At 55.1% G+C, this 19,137-nt stretch overlaps 1 protein-coding gene and 1 non-coding gene across 4 annotated transcripts in view; one reads left to right on the forward strand and one right to left on the reverse strand.

Annotated features, from left to right (window-relative positions):
* CORO7 (coronin 7) overlaps positions 1-19,137 on the reverse strand; it is a 51,698-nt gene that overhangs the window by 30,430 nt on the left and 2,131 nt on the right. For 2 of the 3 annotated variants that reach the window (XM_065924243.1, XM_065924244.1), the window contains exons 2-7: positions 18,690-18,786; positions 17,799-17,873; positions 14,127-14,197; positions 13,592-13,775; positions 9,750-9,826; positions 1,845-1,895 (exon numbers count right to left, since the gene is read on the reverse strand). In XM_065924243.1, coding sequence (XP_065780315.1) covers positions 1,845-1,895; positions 9,750-9,826; positions 13,592-13,775; positions 14,127-14,197; positions 17,799-17,873; positions 18,690-18,786 — 555 coding nt within the window. The remainder of the gene's footprint in view (positions 1-1,844; positions 1,896-9,749; positions 9,827-13,591; positions 13,776-14,126; positions 14,198-17,798; positions 17,874-18,689; positions 18,787-19,137) is intronic. The other variant, XM_065924245.1, reaches the window with a different exon arrangement.
* On the forward strand, positions 16,306-16,378 carry TRNAE-UUC (transfer RNA glutamic acid (anticodon UUC)). Its single transcript has one exon. It is a non-coding gene; the product is annotated as a tRNA-Glu (tRNA).

Genomic DNA, 19,137 nt, shown 5'->3' on the forward strand with positions numbered 1-19,137 from the left:
GCGGAGAGAGGCATTCCAGGCCCTGCTGCCCCCGCGCCCGCGGGCTGAGGGGCCGAGCACAGGCACCGGCCCAGGAACGGGGAGGGGGTGGCAGCCACCCACGCTCTTCCCAGGTCTCCTCGGTCCAGAAACCCCCTTCAGGGGGGCTCCCCCGCCTCGCTGAACTCGCAGCCCTTGGATGGCGGCCACCGCATCTCCACCTCAGCGCCATCACCGCCTCCCCCTCGCTGCGGGGGACGGAGGGGAGGAAAGCGCTCAGCTGGGGGACGGGCCGGGGGTGCTGCCTGGCTGGGGCTGGGATGGAGGTGCCCGGCACCAGGGCCTGCACGGACCCTGGCGAGGAGAGGGCGACCGGAGAAAGCTGAGCAGACGGCGTGCCCGTCTCTCTCCTCGAGCTGAGCCTGGCCCTTCTCTCTGGGCAAACACTGGAGGTGTACTACAGAAAGCTGCTGGGAGGCCCGCCGCGGCTGCCCCGAGGCTCAAACGGCTGGCCCACCAGTCACAGGGCGATGGGGCCAAAGGACCAGGAGTCAGCCTTGTGGGTGGAAGCACGGCTGGGTGGGGTCAAAGCCACTGCTGCTGGGCCTGGCTCACCTGCCAGGACGGGGCCTCCTTTAGGTGCTTGGCCAGTTGAAGGTGGAGCGGACCGCCCTGTCCTGGGCAAAGAGCTGCAGCTGGCTGTGTGAAGGGGTGTGTGTGTGCCTTGGGGGACTCCGTGTATGTGCGTTGTGTGTGTACGTACTGGGTCGGGGGAATGTAGCCCCCTGGCTACTGCTGCTAGGGTTTAGACTGATGGATGTGTGTGTGTCTCAGGGGGAATACAGCCCCCTGGCTACTGCCGCTTGGAGTTAGACTGGTGGCTCAGCCTTGACCTCGGGCAGGGAACAGGTCCTAGATATGGAGCTGAGACATCTGTGCTGGGCCTGGGCCTCGCTGGGGAGCTCTTCCCACCAGCTGGTGCCAGGATCCTGAACTGTACTGCACCTTTCTCGGGAAAGACAGCACCTCAGCTTCTAGAAAAACTTTGAAAAATGTAAACCCATCCACCTCACTGCTGCCTTATAACCCCAACGGCTCCACGACACAGGTGACAGGCCCCTCACTCGGGCTCGTGGGCCAGCCCGTCCCGCCCCAGGCTGCCTGAAGCATAACTCCAGCCTCCGCCCCGAGCCAGCTCCCCGGGAAAGCGTCAAGGCGCTCCCACAAGAGAAGCCCCCAGCGGCTGCCCCGTGTTGTTCACTGTGGAACATTCCGTGCCTGGCAGTGGGCTGCCCTCGAATGACTGAATGAGTCCCTGGTGGCTGGATGCCTGCAGCATGAACCCGCGGCCCAGCCTCCCTGCTCGGAACTTGAGGGGCCACACGCACCTGGGCACAGCCCAACATGGACCAAACACACTCAGGGCCTGGGGCCCACGGGTTGGGCACGCCCCCCCAGCGCTGGCTGGGAGACTGGAGGGGTGCAGAGGGCGAGGGCTGGGTCTCTTTGGCTCCTCTGTGGCCAACCTCTGCTGACAGTACCAGGAAAGCTGGGTGGGGATGAGGGTCTCAAAGAAGAGGAACTTGGCATCTCAAATTAGCTTCCTGAAGCCACAGGATGGCTCCACCGAAGGCCTGTGGGCAGCGTGGCTGCGCCCCACCCTGTGGTCAAAGCTGGACCTTCCCAAGACCCAACACGCTTCCCAGAAACAGCCTGAGCAGCAGGAACCACCACCCAGGTGACCCCCATGTGCCCGCTGGGCCTGGGCCAGGGCACAGGCGTGGCAGAACCTGTGTGCCAGAGGCTGGCTGCCCTGCCCACGCCTGCTGCAGCCTCAACCCAGCCCTGCTGCCCACACGACTCACCTGGGCGGCCTCGGGCTTTGCTCTGGGGTCGAAGATCCGCAGCTGCTTGTCCTGGAAAAGCCAAGAAGAGAAAACAGCACAGTTAGGGCGGGGAGGGTCTCTGGGGGCCGGTAGGCCGGCCTCCCCCAACCCCAGGCTCTGATGGTCCTGCCCCGCAGTACACAGGGTAAGCATCAACCCACCAGACAACCCCTCTCCAGGCCCCCTTGCCAGCCCCAGGCACCCCTGATGGAGAACCTAGTGACAAGGGTTCACGTATCCCAAGCACCTACTATGCTTATGATCTCTAACCCCCTGTGCTATCCCACGACCCCGTCACAGACAGAGAAACCAAAGCCCAGAACCAAAACTCAAGGTTCCCAGCTGCCACACATGTCTGGGCCTGTCCAGGCTAGAGGGGCTCAAAGGACATCATCATTTCTACACTGAACCTGGCATCTAACCAGGATGGCAAGCTTACACATCCACCCATCACTCAGCATGCATTTACTGGTTCAGAATACCCAAGGGTGGGGATGGGAACAGATAGAAAAAGAAAAAAAAAACCAAAATAAAATGTCCATGTTTTAAACAGCTTTATTTCTGTGGAATAATCTCTCTGCATGTGTGTGTGTGAACGTGTACACACACACACATGCATAAAGAACTGGGGGAGGGGGAAGAGAATCTATATCCACTGACTATTTACAGGCTTGGCAGTGATGAACTGCTAAATGCAAAAGGGAAGATGCCTAGTAATACGTGGTGGTGTGAATTTACTGTGGTTAAAAATAAACAAAACCCCCATTTGTCTGACCACATTCCTGTATGTTTTGCAAGAGTGCTGAGTAAGGAGAAAGGTCTTGACAGGCACGGGACGTGTGTTAACACTGGGACCAGGGTGGAGGCAGGTGAGGGGTGGTCAGCTTTTCCTTTTTACATCTTAGCATGGCTCCCCTTTGTTTCAATCAGCACGGTTCACATTTTCTTATTTCAAAAAACAATCAATCAGCAATGAACAACTGGAATTCGAAATGAAGAACAATACTGCTTATATCAGCAACCCCCCTCTAAAAAAAAAACCCGGAAATATTTAGCTATACATCTAACAAAATACGTATGAGATGTACACAAGCAACATCACGAAACTCTGATGAAAGAAATCACAGAATTAAACGGAGAGCTAGTCCACGTTCACAGTCAGGAACACTCAGTATTGTCAAGATATCAGTTCTTCGCGACTTAACATATAGATTCAATATGATCCCAATGAAAATCCCGACGAGTTATTTTGTGAATATCAACCCACTGACTCTGAACTTTATGTGGACAGGCAAGAGACTCAGCAAGACAACTTTATGTGGACAGGCAAGAGACTCAGCAAGACAACTTTATGTGGACAGGCAAGAGACTCAGGCAAGAGACACAGCAGAAAAGGAGGAGAACAAAGGTGGAGGACTGCTGCTCTGGAGTACACCCTAAAGCTATGGCAATCAGGACAGTGGATCCACACAAGGACAGGCAAACAGATCAATGGAACAGAACACGGAACAGAGAAAGACCCCGTCAGCTACAGCCAGCTGGTCTTCAACAAACGAGCAAAGACAGTCTTCTCAACACATGGCATTGGAGCAACTGGGTATTCACATGCAAAGAAATCAGTCTAGGCATAGACTTCACGTCTTTCACAAAAATCAACTAAGAGGGGGTCATAGACTTAAATGTTAACAAGCAAACCTCTATTATAAAACCTCTAGAAGATAGCATATGAGAAAACCTAGGTGACCTTGTGTTTGACAATATAAAGAACTCATACAACAAAAAAAACAAACAACCCAATTAAAAATGGGCAAAGGACTTGAATAGACATCTCTCCAAAGATAACACAAATGGCCAACAAGCATGTGAAAAGATGTTGAACATGATTAATCCTCAGAGAAACGCAAATCAAAATCATGGTTAAGATTTTGCACCTCGCATCAATGGAATGGCTACTGTCAAAAAACCCAGAATAGGAATTCCCTTGTGGGCGGGTGTTTAAGACTCTACCCTTCCAATGCAGGGGGCATGGGTTTGACCCCTGGATAGGAAAGTTCCACACGCCATTGGGTGTGGCCAAAAATAAATGAATTAATTAATTAAAAAAACACAGAATATAACAAGTGTTGGTGAGGATGTGGAAAGTGGAACCCTTATGAGCTATTTGTGGAAATATAAAATGGTACAGATTATATGGAAAACAGTCGAGCAGTTCCTCAAAAAATTAAAAATAGAATTACCATATGATCAGCAATTCCACTTGTGTGTGTAAACCCAAAAGAACAGAGAACAGGGTCACAAAGAAATATTTGCACACCCATGTTCACAGCAGCATTATTGACAATATCCAAGATCCAAAGGCAATCCAAGGGTCCAGTGACTGATGAATGGGTAAACAAAACGCATTCAATGAAACAAAATGCATTCAATGAAACATTATTCAGTCTGAAAAAGGAAATTATGTCACATGCTATAATATAGATGAAGCTTAAGGATATTACGGGCTTCCCTGGTGGCTCAGAGTAAAGAATCTACCTGCAATGCAGGAGACCTGGGTTCAGTCCCTGGACTGGGAAGATACCCTGGAGAAGGAAATGGCAAACCACTCCAGTATTCTTGCCTGAAGAATCCCATGGACAGAGGAGCCTGGTGGGCTACAGTCCACGGGATCACAAAGAATCGGACACGACTGAGCGACTAACACTACTGAGGGACATTATGCTAAATGAAATAAGTCAGTTATAGGAAGACAAACAGTATGTGATTCTATTCATATGAGGTGTTTAAAATAGTCAAATTCCTAGGTATGGAAAGTAAAATGATTACGAGGGGCTGGAAAAGGGGGCAAAGAGAAGTTGTTCAATGGGTGTAGAGTTTCAACTTCAGAACAATGTAAAATATTTAATATTAGAACTGTACACTTAGAATGGTCACTACAGAAAACTTTATATGCATTTTTATATCAAAATTTTAAAAATAGCTATCAGTCCACAAAAAGGTAGGGAAGACCCATACATATATGCATATTACTAAGTAAGTGAAAGGACTCAATCTGGAAAGGCTACATTCTATGATTCCACCTGTGTGACACTCAACATCCAGGAGAAGTCGAATCTTAGGGAGACAGCAGAAAGATCAGTGGTTGCCAGGGGTCTGGGAAGAGGCAGGCAGGCATGAATGGGTTAAGCACAGGGTACTTTCTTAGGGCAGCAGAACTATCCTGTGTGATGCTGTAAGGAGGCTCGCATGACGTCATGCACTTGTGGGAACCCACAGGAAGTACGTGGTGTGAACCCTAATGTAAACTGTGGGCTTTAGTTACTGTAGCAACAGTGGTTTAACTGTAACAAGCGCACCTCACTGATGCAAGATGGAGTGGGGATAGAGGGGGCTATTGGACTCCTGGTCCTGCCTGCCCGTCCCTCCTGGGTGCCTGGGATGCAGACAGTGCTGGTGTCTGCCACTTGGAGGGGGTCACAGGTAACTCTGGGGAGGAACTGGACCTGACTTGAGCCCAAAGGACAAGCGGCGCTTGGGCTGGAAAGAGAAAGGCATTCGAGGAAGGGGACAGAGCACAATCAAAGATGGGGACGGGGTCTGCAGGCATGTGGCATGCAGGGAAGACAAGGTCCTGCGGGGAGGGCATGGCAGAAAAGGGGGGGACTGGGAAAACGCACAGATGGACAAGGCAGGGGTCCAGTCTGGAGAGTGCTCGAAAGCCAGGCCTTCCTGACACCTGGCAGGGTCCCAGGGTTCTCGGGTCTCGCCCGGCAAAGCCTTGTGGCTGTATTTTACTGCGCCCTTGCTCAGGGGGGCGCCGGGCAGAGTCCAGGGATTAACCCTGAGGCACCATCCACTCCACAGTCTCAGGTTCAGGACGAGTTTGCTTAAGAGACAGAGATTAGACCAATGGGGCCAATGAAGGACACAGGACAGAGGCAGAAAGAACAGTGAGAGACAGAGAGGATGGGGAAAAACAGAGACACAGAAAGAGACAGCAGCAGACACAGAAAAGACAGCAGGGGACAGGAAAGAACCACTGGAGGCTGAGGACAGAGACAGGGCAGCACGGGCCAGACAGAGGGTGGGTCAAGCAGTGGCAGGAACTGGATCTTGAAGGTGACAGGCAAGAGAGAAGGCCTCCTGGCAGCAAAGGCCACTCCCCACACTGTGGAGACGAAAGGGCCAGGCTAGGACGTCAGCTCCACCACTCACGTGCTCCATGACCTGGGAAAAACCAGGGTGGGCTGGGGGTGACGGTAGCAATTCTCAGAGGTCAGAGGCACCTGGGGAGCTGGGCCACGCAGTATACAATCCCAGTGTCAGGTCCAGACCAGGGTTCAGACAGGGCACTGGGGGCTGGTGTGGCGCCGGTGGGAGCTGCAGGGCTGGGCTCACAGGCTCAACCCACCCTGCAGAGGGGGCCTAGCTGGCCACATCCAGCCATCTGTGGGGCCAGCGCGCCCCCTAGCGGCCACCTTCCCTTCCCGCGGCGGCAGCAGCTGGGAGGGGAGCAGGAAGCGGATTCCGCGGGCCAGCCCCACAGGCAGAGCACCTGAGGGGGCGGGGCCGCAGGGCCTCCACCGGGCACCACCCCAGGCGATGCCCTTCGGAAATCTCTGCTTCTTGTCCCTGCGCCTTTGGGCTCCGGGTGCAGAGGGTCAGAGTTCCACCGGACTTGAAGCTGGATGCTCCACTAATCCGCCCCACGAAGACACCAGCAGGCAAGGAGTCATCACCTTGGGATCCAATAGGGAAGTGGGGCTCTGTGACTAGATGGATCTTCTCTCTACACTTTCCCTCCCAAGGCAGGAGGCCAGTATGGACGGAGCGCAGCACGGGGGGTGGTACCTCGGGGCTGCCTGGCCGCAGGCTGGGTGGTGAGGGCCTTCAGCCCTGGATGCTGAGGGCCCACAGTGGTCACCCCTCCCACACCACCGCCCACAGCCATGCACACGGTCAGTGTGGGGACAGGGCCCAGCCCCTGTCTCAACAGGGACAGTTATGATGCAGCCCCTGAGCCCTCTGCACACAATCCCCAGACCAGAAGCTCTTGTCTCCCTTCCCGGGTTCTCCAGGTTCTCCTGGGCTCCAGCAGGCCCTCCCCAGGGAGTCACTCCTCACCGTTCTGCCCCCTCTCAGGCTGATGTGCTCCTCCCCATCACCTCACCCCCACAGCGCCATCTGATCAGGTCACCCCCACACTGGGCCCCCAGCCAGGATGCCTACTGCCTTTCAAAACACATCCTCAAAAAAAAAAAAGAAAAAAACACATCCTCCCTTGCCCTCAGCCCACCCTCCCCTCCTCGTGGACGCATGCCTTCACTGGCTGCCTCTGAACATGGCAGGACCCCCGGGAGACACGCCTGCCTCCCGATTAATCCCTCTGCAGCCTCATTTATGACCCCTCTGGGGGCTCCAACCACACTGGGGTCCGGTTCACACCAGGCCCAGCTGGGCTGTGAGCTCTGGGGAGGGCTGGCACCTCTGCCTGCTCCACAGGAAATGACCCGTGTCCAGCCCCTGGACACCTGCTTCCCAGACACCCTGCCTGGGGCTGGGGTGGGGGCCTGGAGCTGAGGGGACGTGGGGCAGAGGCCACAGGCTGGACTGGCCACGAGGCTGCAGCTCTCACGTCATATATGCACTCCCCATGACTGCTTTGTTACCAAGCGGCGCTGATGGAGACAGTCTGGCCTGCAGAACCTGGAGTCTCTACTACCAGGCTCTTCACAGAAAAAGTCTGCCCCTGCTCCAGGCTAAGGAAGTCACAGAACACAGGGAAACAACTCTCTATAGAGATACACCCAAATGTTACAGCTTGTAACACAGTGACTCCAAGTGGAAGTAATCCACACTTCTGAGAGCAGGCGTTCCACTAGGCAAACTGTGAAATTATGTGATAAAATGTTTCCTGTGACATTTGTTAAATTTTTGATAAGCTGGAAAAAAAAAGTTTATTACACTGGACAAAAAAGTATAGGGTAGAGTAATGTGTAGACTATGTACAAAGGGACTTTCCTGGTGGTCCAGTGGCTAAGACTATACTCCCAACGCAGGGGGCCTTGGTTCGAGCCCTGGTCAGGGAACTAGAGTCCACAGCCCCCAACTAAAGATCCCACATGCCACAACTAAGACCCAGCACAGCCAAATAAATAAATAAATACTAAGGGGGGGGAAAAAGATGCTACGGAAAAACCCAGACAAACATTTTGGTCAACTCAACCCTATACTTGGGCTTCCCAGGTGGCACTAGTAGCAAAGCAGGCGCCTGCCAATGCAGGTTCAATCCCTGGGTCAGGAAGATCCCCTGGAGGAGGAAATGGCAACCCATTCCAGTATTGTTGCCTGAAGACTCCCATCGGCAGAGGAGCCTGGCGGGCTACAGTTCACAGGGTCTTAAAGAGTCGGACACAACTGAAGTGACTTAGCAAAATACTGTATTTGGGTGATCAAAAGAAAACACTTTGTGACAATGCCCTTCCCTCCTTGTCTCTGTGTCTCTCTCGGTATCTGTCAGGACTGTGTCTAGGTCAGTGCCTCTGCCTGGGACACCTGTTCCCTCCTCAGCAGGGTAGCCCCAACCTCACTGTCCCTGGGAAGCCCGAGCCACACTTCCCAGAAGAGCCTGTGCAGGCTCCTTCCTTGCCTCCAGCTTCCTTCACGGGTGGCTTCAGGCAGAAGACACCCCACAGGCTCCTGAAGGTTGTGCAAGACCCGAGTCCCCGGGTACGCTGCCAGCTGCTTCCATGCAGACTCCTCCCCGGACGCATCCTCCCCTCCGGCGGGGGCTCCCTGTCTCCTCGCAGGTTCTGTCCCTCCTCTCACCCCTTCCCTCCCAGTCAGTCCTCCTGTCCCTCTGCGGGTGCCACATGAACACAGGCCCCCACCTTCAGCCTGGACTCAGCAGACGTCCCTGGGACATCCCGGGGGCCTCTGACCCCATGGGCTCGGGGGCAGGCCCTCCTTCAGCCTGCGACCCGGGAGCCGGCTTCATGACCCCAGTCCTCTCGGGTACTCTGTGTCTTGGAGGGTAGAGGGAGGCTCCTCCTTCCCTCCTGCGAAGGTCGCTCCACCTCTGCTTTGGACACTCCTCCTTCCTTCCCCTGTCCGCACTGTCCAGGTGCCCTGTCCACACTGTGGCCGGGGAGCCTCACGGTGCAGACCTGCTCCCTTCACACCCCCACCCTGTTTGCCTTTAAACACTCCGCTGCTTTCCAGCTGCTTCTATAGTAACAAGCGTGACGGTGGGCTCACAGCTCTGCCCTCCGCCACAGCCCGCACCCCCGGCCTTGCACCAGGAGCCCTCCCCTCCCAGCCTCCCATTGGAGACCAGGCCTCCCTGGCCTCTCCAACCACTCAAAGCACCTCTGATCCCTCTAACAGCCTGGGTCACCGTCAGGGGTCACAATTATCCTTTCATCTACATGATCCCGGGACCTACACTGGCCGCCCCCACCAGCGTGGGCCCCGGTGGGCACAGGACCTGACGTCACCAAGGACCCTGAGCCCTGCTGACTGCCTGGGGGAGGGGGGGCTGGCACAGCGCCCTGCTGTGGATGCTGCCTGACACAACCCTCCCCCACGGTCACAAAGTGGCCAGCAGCCAGGAGGGGCTGGCTGAGGGTGGTGACGGGAGCCCCCAAGGGCCAGTGTGGGGCTTTCCTTAGTGGGGCGTGGGCTTCGAGAGACAAATATGAGCTGGAGTAGTGAGGGTAGCAGAGGGGAACACCCGCCCTGGCTTCAGTTCTCTGCTGCCCCCCAAGTACCTCGGGGCCTGACAGGTACTGCTGGCGACCTGGGCTCTGCGATGGGATGGCCCTGGCAGAGCTGGGCATGCCTCAGGCCCTGGAAGGCACCTTCTCGAGTCTCACCGCCCACCCTTACCTTGCAGGTTGTGCCCAGCAGGGCTCCGTCCTGGCTCCAGGCGGCACCCTGCACCAGGTCCCCGTGGGTCGCCAGCTCTGCAGAGAAGCAGCCAAGGTCAGGAGGGGTCCAGGGTCCCCCCACCCCATCCCAGGCAATGAGGGTCTCAGGGAAGCGGTTGCAGGCGGGCCTGGCTTGGGGGTCATTCTGGGAAAGGGGCAGCCGCTGCGAGGGTGCCTTCCGGTGCAGGAGCCAGAGCAGCAGGGCCTCCAGGTTGGGGGCGGGGCGTCATTCAGCCCCACCCTTCTCAGGCCACGCCCCCAGCCAGCTCCCTGCTGCTGGGTCACCTCGCTCTGCTCAGTCACCAACATGCCTCCCCATCCCCCTGCAGTGGGCCACACAGCCCATGGAAGTGTCACAAGCACCCTTGCCCTGGGCACCTGCTCGGGCTCTCCTCACTCCCTCCCTGCAGAGCATGACAGTTTTTTTTGCTTTTATTTTTTAGCATGACAGTTTTAAAATGTATCCACAAATTCTTTGACACCCCTCCAGTTACAGGCTGAATTGTGTCTACCCTCCAAAAATGTCAATGTCCCAATCCTCAGCACAGGTAAATGCAACTTTATTTGGAAATAGGGTCTTTGCAGATGATCAAGTTGCTACTGCTAGGACGGACTCTGATCCAGTATGAATGATGCCCTTGTGAAATCAGATGGGGAGACAAACATGCACAGAGAGAAGACGCTACAAACACAGTGGAAGCCACAGAGCACGGGGTCCATGGGAGCACTGGAAGCCACGGAGCATTGGGTGGGGAACCTGGTCCAGAGTCTCCTGCGCAGCCTCAGAAGGAACCAACCTTGCCAATACTTTGATTCCAGACTCTGGTCTCCAGAGTTGCCAGTTAATAAATGCTATATTAGGCCCCTCAATTTGTGGTACTCTATTATGGAATCAAGATTGCCAGGAGAAATATCAATAACCTCAGATAGGCAGATGACACCAACCTTGAGGTAGAGAGTGAAGAGGAACTAAAAAGCCTCTTGATGAAAGTGAAAGAGGAAAGTGAAAAAGTTGGCTTAAAGCTCAATAATCAGAAAACTAAGATCATGGCATCTGGTCCCATCACTTCATGAAAAATATATGGGGAAACAGTAGAAACAGTGTCAGACTTTATTTTGGGGGGCTCCAAAATCACTGCAGACAGTGATTGCAGCCATGAAATTAAAAGACGCTTACTCCTTGGAAGGAAAGTTATGACCAACCTAGACAGCATATTAAAAAGCAGAGACATTACATTGCCAACAAAGGTTCGTCTAGTCAAGGCTATGGGTTTTCCAGTGGTCATGTACGGATGTGAGAGTTGGACTGTGAAGAAACCTGAGTGCCGAAGAACTGATGCTTTTGAACTGTGGTGTTGGAGAAGACTCTTGAGAGTCCCTTGGACTGCAAGGAGATCCAACCAGTCCATCCTAAAGATCAGTCCTGGGTGTTCATTGGAAGGACTGAAGCTGAAGCTGAAACTCCAATCCTGTGACCACCTCATGTGAAGAGTTGACTCATTGGAAAAGACCCTGATGCTGGGAGGGACTCGGGGCAGGAGGAGAAGGGGATGACAGAGGATGAGATAGTTGGATGGCATCACTGACTCGATGGACATGAGTTCGAGTAGACTCCGGGAGTTGGTGATGGACAGGGAGGCCTGGCGTGCTGTGATTCACGGGGTCGCAAAGAGTCGGACACAACTGAGCGACTAAACTGAACTGATGATGGCAATGCTAGGAAACGTTAACAAGTCCTCCTTTCAAAATGTGCAGCCCAGGGACTTCCCTGGTGGTCCAGTGGCTAAGACTGGGCGCTCCTAATGCAAGGGGCCTGGGTTCAATCCCTGGTCAAGGAACTAGATCCCACATGCCACAACTAAAACCTGGTGCAACCAAACAAATAAATGTAAAATATACATGAACAAAATGTGCAGCCCAAGTCCTTTCCTCTTGAGTGTGAGCAGGACTTGGTGACCAGCTTTTCGCAGAAGGCATGCATCTCCCAAAGCTGCGGCATAAGCTGCACCGTGGCCTCCTCCTCGCTGCTTCTCTGGGACTGTCCCCTGGGGAAGCAGCTGCTGTGTGGTGAGGGTGATCAAGCAGCCCACGGGGAGGTTGACGGGGGAGAACTGAGGCCTCCTACCCACAGCCTGCACCGTGACAGTGAACCATCCAAAAAGTGAATCCTCCTGGCCCAGTTCAGCCTGCAGGTGCCGGCAGCCCCGGCTGACAGGGGACCCCGGCCTCACGAGAAATCCCAGGCCAGAGACACCCTGCTACACTGCTCTCAAACCCCTGGTGATAAGAAATGTTCTCAGTTCTCTTGAGCCTCTGGGTTTGGGGATAATTCTCTCTGCAGCCCCAGGTAACTACCATGCCAAGGTCTACCCCCTCAAGTTAATCCCAGCCCTGTCACCCACTTGCGCTGCGACCTCTGTCACGTTTTTTAGCCTCAGCTACTATACGGGAACGGCAACAGCCCCCTGTGTGAAGCCCCCAGCACAGTGCTCAGCACCACCTGCGAACCAGGAAGTGCTGGGCAGACGAGAAGGGCCTGAGACAGAAGTTACAGCTGCGGTGACTCCCTGATGACACGCCACCACTGCAAGGTCGGGCTGGTCTCAACTGCACCAGGAGCACACTAGGGCCGAGGCCTGCACCTTAAGTTTCAGGTCCCTTGGAGCACAAGATGGCTCCATGGTGAACACTGAGTGACTTCTTGGGAACTGATGCTGTCAGAAGGCAGGTCCCTCAGACACCCTGTTAAGCTGTTGGCCCTTGGTCCCTGCCCGAGATGGGGACGCCACCATGGTGACCCTGCACAACCCCGGACAGTCTGCACAGCCCTGCAGGGAAAGTCCATCCTTCAGTTCTCTGAGCTTCATGTCTTTCCCCTACAAAGGGGACGAGCTTGTCCAGGAGGACTCTGCAGAAAGGATTTGGTGACGATGCCACAGAAACACCCGGGCTCCGTGGTGGGTCATAACCATGCAAACACTAAAGAATCTGGCCCAAAGCTGTCATTCCCTATGCGTGGTCTGAATGCTGGTGTGCCCCCAGATTCACAGGTTGAAACCTAACTCCCACTGGGATGGAATCTGGCCGCAGGGCCTCCAGGAGGCGATAAGGTCAAACTCATGAAGGGCTCGGTGCTCTTATCAGAGACACCCCTGAGAGCTCCCTCACCCCTGCCTCCATGTGAAGAGAGGACCACCTGCAAACCAGGAAGCAGGTCCTCTCCAGTGCCTGGATCTTAGACCTCCAGACTCCGAAACTGTGAGAAATAAATGTTGTTTACAACCCAATTATAATCCCAGTCTGTGGGATTCTGCTGTAGCAGTCCAATGGACCAGGACACTACACTGGGGGAAATGAGAGAAGCAGCATTGTGGGGGGAAGGGGGAAGTGAGGAAGACAGCAAAATTCTCATCTCCTAGAGGAGGAATTAATAGTCTGCTTTCAAAACTGAAATGACACACAATTCAAGAAATAACAGTATAAGGAAGTTATTTAGACATATGGAGGAGAAAGCAGAAAAAAAAGCCAAATGAGATGAAAACAGATGTCTATGGAAACTGGGGAGGGACAGGGTGCTTGCTAACAAGTCTTGTAAAATTATGTATCATATATACATGCACAGGTAAACAAATACACAGATACATACACACACACACACACACACGTAACTACATATACATATATATCACATGCATGTGAAACCTGACACGTGTCTTGAAACTCACGTTGCCAGAATTGCAAACAGACATAAAGTGCTGCCAGATGGGGATGCCCGGGGAGGAGCTGTCGTGGCGGCCCTACCTGTGAGCGGCTGCTGCTTGGTAGCGTCCCAGACCTTCGTGACCCTGCCCGCCGCGCTCAGAAGGACGCCGTCGGCGGTGGGGTGGAACTGCAGCACCTCCACCTGGGCGTCCTCGGGGCCCAGCAGCAGCCCAGGCCCCGAGGGCAGTGCCTGGCCAGACGCTGGCAGTCGCCACAGTTTCACCTGCAGAGAAGAATGAGTCTATGAGCCCAGGGCTGGCGGGGGGCGGGGGGGGGCATCCCGCTGCCTCCGTCCAGCCTTGTCCCGGGTGCCCCCACCCCAGGGGAAGGGAGGGGGCAGGCTCGGGGGCCGAGGGAAAGATGTGGGAGTGGGGGGAGCCGGCGCTCTGCCCTGTCCCCTCCAGGCCTCCCACCACCCGAGCCCTGCTGTCCGCAGGAGCCGAGCAGCAGGGCGCAGGTAATGGCCCTGGCTCAGAGCAAGTTCCCGGGGGCGCACGAGAGCTGATGTGGGGGAACCAGCAGGGCCCTGGGCTCTCAGAAGACCACAAACAGGTCTTCCAGCAGCTCTGCTCACCATCCTATCGGCTGAGGCTGTGGCCAGGAGAAAGTCATCAAAGGGAGAGAAGTCCAAGTCCGTGACCAGGTCTGTGGGAGAGAAACAGTTGACATGGCCTGACGAGGATGAATGTCCTATTCCGACCCACTGTACCCTCTCCCAAGGCCAGAACCACAGCCCAGGGCCTCCCGGCTGACCCGCTGCCCACACGATGGCAGCCTGGAAATCCTCAAGGGAAGGGCACCTTCGGAGACCGCGGGCCAACACCACAGGTCCACACCTGCCAGACACAGGCCCAGACTTGGTCCCTGGTGGCCAAGGGCCCAGCATCGGGAGACTGGCAGGATGGGTAGGAAGCTCCCCAGGTCATCAGGCACCTGCATTCACCCAAAATCCAGAGCCCAGTTCGGGTGAACGGACACAAGTGCCAGCCCCCACGTGAATCACAAACAGGACAGACCACAGGCCACTCAGCGCTCAAGGACCCTCCCCACCTCCACAGGGACACGAATTTCTCTGCGGATGCAGCAAGAGTATGGCTGAGCATGGAGGGGGGCTTCCTGGAGGGGGCACAGCGGGCCCCGGAGAACACTGAGGGTGGCATGGGTCAGGGCACCAGGCAGGCAGGGGGCGGGGGTGACAGTGCCAACCTAGGAGTTCTCTGCCCCCTGACTAGCCAGGGCTGACCCACCTGCAGGAGCGCACCCGCCCCAAGCCCAGGTGCCAGCTTCTCTCTGAAGGGAATGAGACCGGGAAGAGGAGGCCGAGTGACAGGGCACCTTAGGGACTGGCCTGGGTGGAGAGCAGCCAGCCGGGAGGCGGCGGTCAGCTCTGGGCAGGACCCTCTGAAGGCCTGTGTGTCCAGTTGTTTCTTCAGTTCTGGAAGTTCCCCAAGAGTCTCCCAATAAACCCCTCTGTGGCTTATGAGAGCTGGAGTTGGTCTCAGATCCACAACTGAAGAACTTGAACTGCTCAGCTCTGGGGAAACCAGGAGGAGGGGTGGGGCGCACGGAGTGAGCCAGAGCCCAGAAGGGAGGTGAGACTGGGGGCTTCAGCCAGGCAGAGACTTGGGTGTAGAGCTGGTTGGGATGTGAGCAGGACAGCCAGGCCTGAGTCACCAAAGCAAGGAGCACAGTGACCACCCTCCTGCCAGCCTCCCCAGCAGGGCCGAGCAAATACACTGTCCTCCCAGGCCAGAGGACCCATAAGACAAGGAAGAGAAGGGGTGGACGGGGACAGGCACTCCTGGGACAACCCCAACCTGGACTCCTGACCACAGAACCGTGCACCCAACCCTGCGGGCTTCTGACAGGACAAGGCAGGGCCCGGGCTGGGTGCAGACTCTGGCCTCCCCAAGGGAACGAGCAGCGGCCAATCCGGGTGCCCAGCAGTGCTGGAAGGACTGTGGCCTGAAGGTTCATCTTGCCAACTCCTCACAATGACCTTCAGGATGGCACTGTGGCCTCATCCCCAAGTGGAGGATGAGAACACGAGGATAGAGAGGTTAAGTTACTTGCCCAGAGCTGCACAGCTGAGAAGGGGCCAGGCTGAGGGTCAGGCAGTCAGCCCAGATTCAGAACCTACATCCTCAGCACAACAGCTTGCGGCCTTTCCCACATCAGAGCAGGCCGCTGGTCACCACCCTCCAGCCCAGTCCTGCAGAAACAGTCTCCAGATGCTGCCCAACCTTCTGCTCCCCAGACCAAAGGGCCAACCGAGAGTTGAGAGGCAGAAGGTGCCCCAGGTGCACCCCGAAGTCAGAGCAGCAGCCAAAACCCGTCACTGCAGTACCCCCCCACCCTCCACCAGCACCCAAAGGGGAGAGGAGTGCCTGGTGCCCCAAGGGTAGGTTCTGAGGAGCTGGAGTGAAGCGCCCCCAGGACCAATTTCCGGGCAAGGCTACTCCCTTGGGGAGAGGCGCCGGACAGCTGCAGCCACAGAGAGGCTATGATCCACCACAAAGCCCGGTCTAGCTGCCAGTAACAGGGGTCTCACCACCCTGCATGCAGCTCCAACTTGGAGCCACTTCCCTGTGAAGGAGAATCACAAAGCCAACAGCACCGTGCCTAAAATACCTGGGTTCCGACTCTGGCTCTGCCAGCAGCAATGCCAACATCGCTAAGTTCCTAATAATCCCTTTGAGCCTTGGTTTTCTTAGCTGAAAAATCGGTTATTTAAAAACCTACTTCTTGGGAATTCCCTGGTGGTCCAGTGGTTAGGACCTGGTGTTTTCACTGCCGTGGTCCCAGGTTCAATCCCTGGTCGGGGAACTAAGATTCTGCAAGCTGTATGGCACAATCAGATAAAAAATAAAAACAGAAACCTACTTCAGAAAGGTATGACAAAGCAGAATTCGTCTACGGGCTACGTTAGATGGATCGCAAAAATATTACGCTGAATGAAAGAGACCAGATTTGAAAGGCTACGCATAACATGAATCCATTTATGTGAAACATCCAGAGAAGGCCAGTCCATAGAGCAAAAATCAACCAGCGTTTTCTGTGAAGGGTGGGACAGAAAACATTTCAGGCTTCGAGGGACATATGGTACCCGTCTCCTTAACTCTGCAGTTGTTGGGAAAAGCAGCCACAGACCATAAGTCAATGAAGAGGCGTGGCCGTGTTCCAATAAAACTATTTACAAAGACAGGCAGCAGGCCAGTTCTGGCCACACAGTAGCTCACAGCCCCTGCTGCAGAGGCAGAAAGATCCATGAATGCCTGAGACTTCACCGCCCGAGGCAGACACATTAACTGCAAAGGAGCATGAGGGGTCTTTTCAGGATAAAGGAAATGTTCTAAAACTGAATGGTGGGATACCCGACCCTGTTAATTTAACAAAAGGCACCAAATTTTTCATATAAAACAAGCAATGTTTATAAGTACGTAAATGATACCTTGACAAAGTTGTTTTAAGTTTTAAGCAAGGATGGGGTAAGAAAACAAAGACAGTGCTGAGCGCCCACGGAAAGCTCCATCATTCTTTACTACCGTCATCTTATTAACCGCCACCCTCAGCATCAGGACCGAGACACTGAGCTGCACACCCAGACTGGGGATGAAGGATCAGCGCCCTTCTCTCACCCCAGGCCGCCCAACAGGCGGCCAGGAGCACAGGCCAGAGGGTCTGGGCCCGTGGCCACCGCAGCTGGATGGGAAAAGAAGAGGCGCTGCTGCAGCCTGAGAAGACCAAACTGTTCCCTCGACGTGGGCAGGCTGCCAGGTGGACTGCTGGACGCCCCCAGAAGCAGCTACAGGGGTGGACAAAAGCTCTCTTTGTGAGGGCCCATCTCTGGCTCTGCAGCCCAACCAGCCCCCTCCTTGGAGGGCCCTCAGCAGCCAGCCTGGCTGGGAGGATGCCTGCTGTGAGAGGTGATCTGCTGGGCTCCAGACGAGCACACGGGACTAAGAATCACACGGGCTTGAGTCTTCCACAGTGACAGGGAGCCATCAGTAGCCTGGAGCCTGGCACGGGACGGTGCATACTCCTCCTTCCAGTCTGACCATCTGGAGCACCAGCTTCCCTCCTCTCTGCCCAGGCTGGAGTTCTCAACCAGCAACAGTTTTCCCACAGTGGGGATGGCAGGAGGAGCCCAGCCAACCACGGGGGTGCAGGACCAGGTGAGTAGGAATCCTTGGCCCCAGGGCGGGAGGGGTGAGTTCCAGGCGTCCTGGTTTCCGTCCCCACTCACCTGAATGGCAGCCCAGGTGAGTCACCTGTCTCTTGTCCTCTCCCTGGCTTTCCAGAGGCACGATGCCCAGTACACCTGTCAAACACACACAGGGGCTCTGACTTCAGGCCTAACGGGGATCTACTGCCCAGGGCTCCCAGAGGACATGAGACCCAAGAGGTTGGCCTCAGACCTTCCTGAAGCCTCCACCAATGGTAAGACCACATCCTTCCGGATGGAGTGGTTGGCCTGGGTTCAGTTTCTGCCCCGCACAAGAGTCTTCCGTGACATCGACTATGCAAAGACACAAGTTGTCTCTTTATGGCACTGTTTGGCCTTAGTAGTCACCTTGGGGCCACTAGCTGCCACCTTCCCAGTTCTACTTGAGAAAGAAGCCATCACCCAAGGGCAGCAGAACTGAGGGACAGGATACAGTGAGACACAGCTCTGCCTGAACCCCCTGGAATTTAGTTATATAAACCAAACGGTAACTGTTTTATCTGTTTATTGCTTAAGTCAATTTGAGGTCTGAGTCATCACTAGCAACCTTCAGAGCCCCAACTAACACAGGGAGCTTTTACCTCCCTATCGACCCCAGCTGCCCCCGCATGAGGAGTGGGTTGCATATGGGGACTGTTGGAAACAATAGCGACAGCCCCCCACCCCCACCCCAGGCCAAGCTCTTGAAGACCACAGTCAACACGTTTACACAACGTGTTCTGTAAAATGCCCAAATTGAAGTCCATCTGCTTACTGCACATTGACTGGTTTGCAGGGGTCTAAGGCCCCTCATGGTGCTGACTTCTGAACCCCGAGAGGTCCCTCCAAGCCTCTGGCCTACAACGAGCCTGTCCTTCTGCCCTTGGTAGGGTGACAACATCTGACTCTCCACATCCATGTTCACCTCCCTACCTGGACGGTCAGAGTTGAATGCAATTAAGCTGCAGCTGGCTTTGATATGGTTCCCACATGAGGGGGCAGTGCCTGCTCGAATGTCACTGATCCAGGCCTGAAAACAGAGAACCAAAAAAAAAAAAAAAGGGTTGGCTAGGGCTCTGCCTAAAGCAGGGAGTAGGGCATACTGAAGGGAGACTCTACCTTAAAGCTGCACCATTAGAGATGCAGGCCTTTGAATCAAACCCTGTCCCCATGCACAGTCCCTTAGAAAATACAAAAAATGTCCTTAAAATAACAACCTGTCATAAGGGGGTCAATTTTGAGTATTAAGTAAGTTCTCTAATAAGGGGCAGGAAAATGTCTGAAGGAAGCTCAGGCTGAACGAAGTCAAGGGGCTAACTGGGCCGTGTGTGTGTTGGCTGGGGGTGGGGACTGATGTTAAAAGGGAGAGAGAAGCAGAGAA

This window comes from Muntiacus reevesi, chromosome 2 (assembly GCF_963930625.1).
Source record: "Muntiacus reevesi chromosome 2, mMunRee1.1, whole genome shotgun sequence".
NCBI classification, from domain to species: Eukaryota; Metazoa; Chordata; class Mammalia; order Artiodactyla; family Cervidae; genus Muntiacus; species Muntiacus reevesi.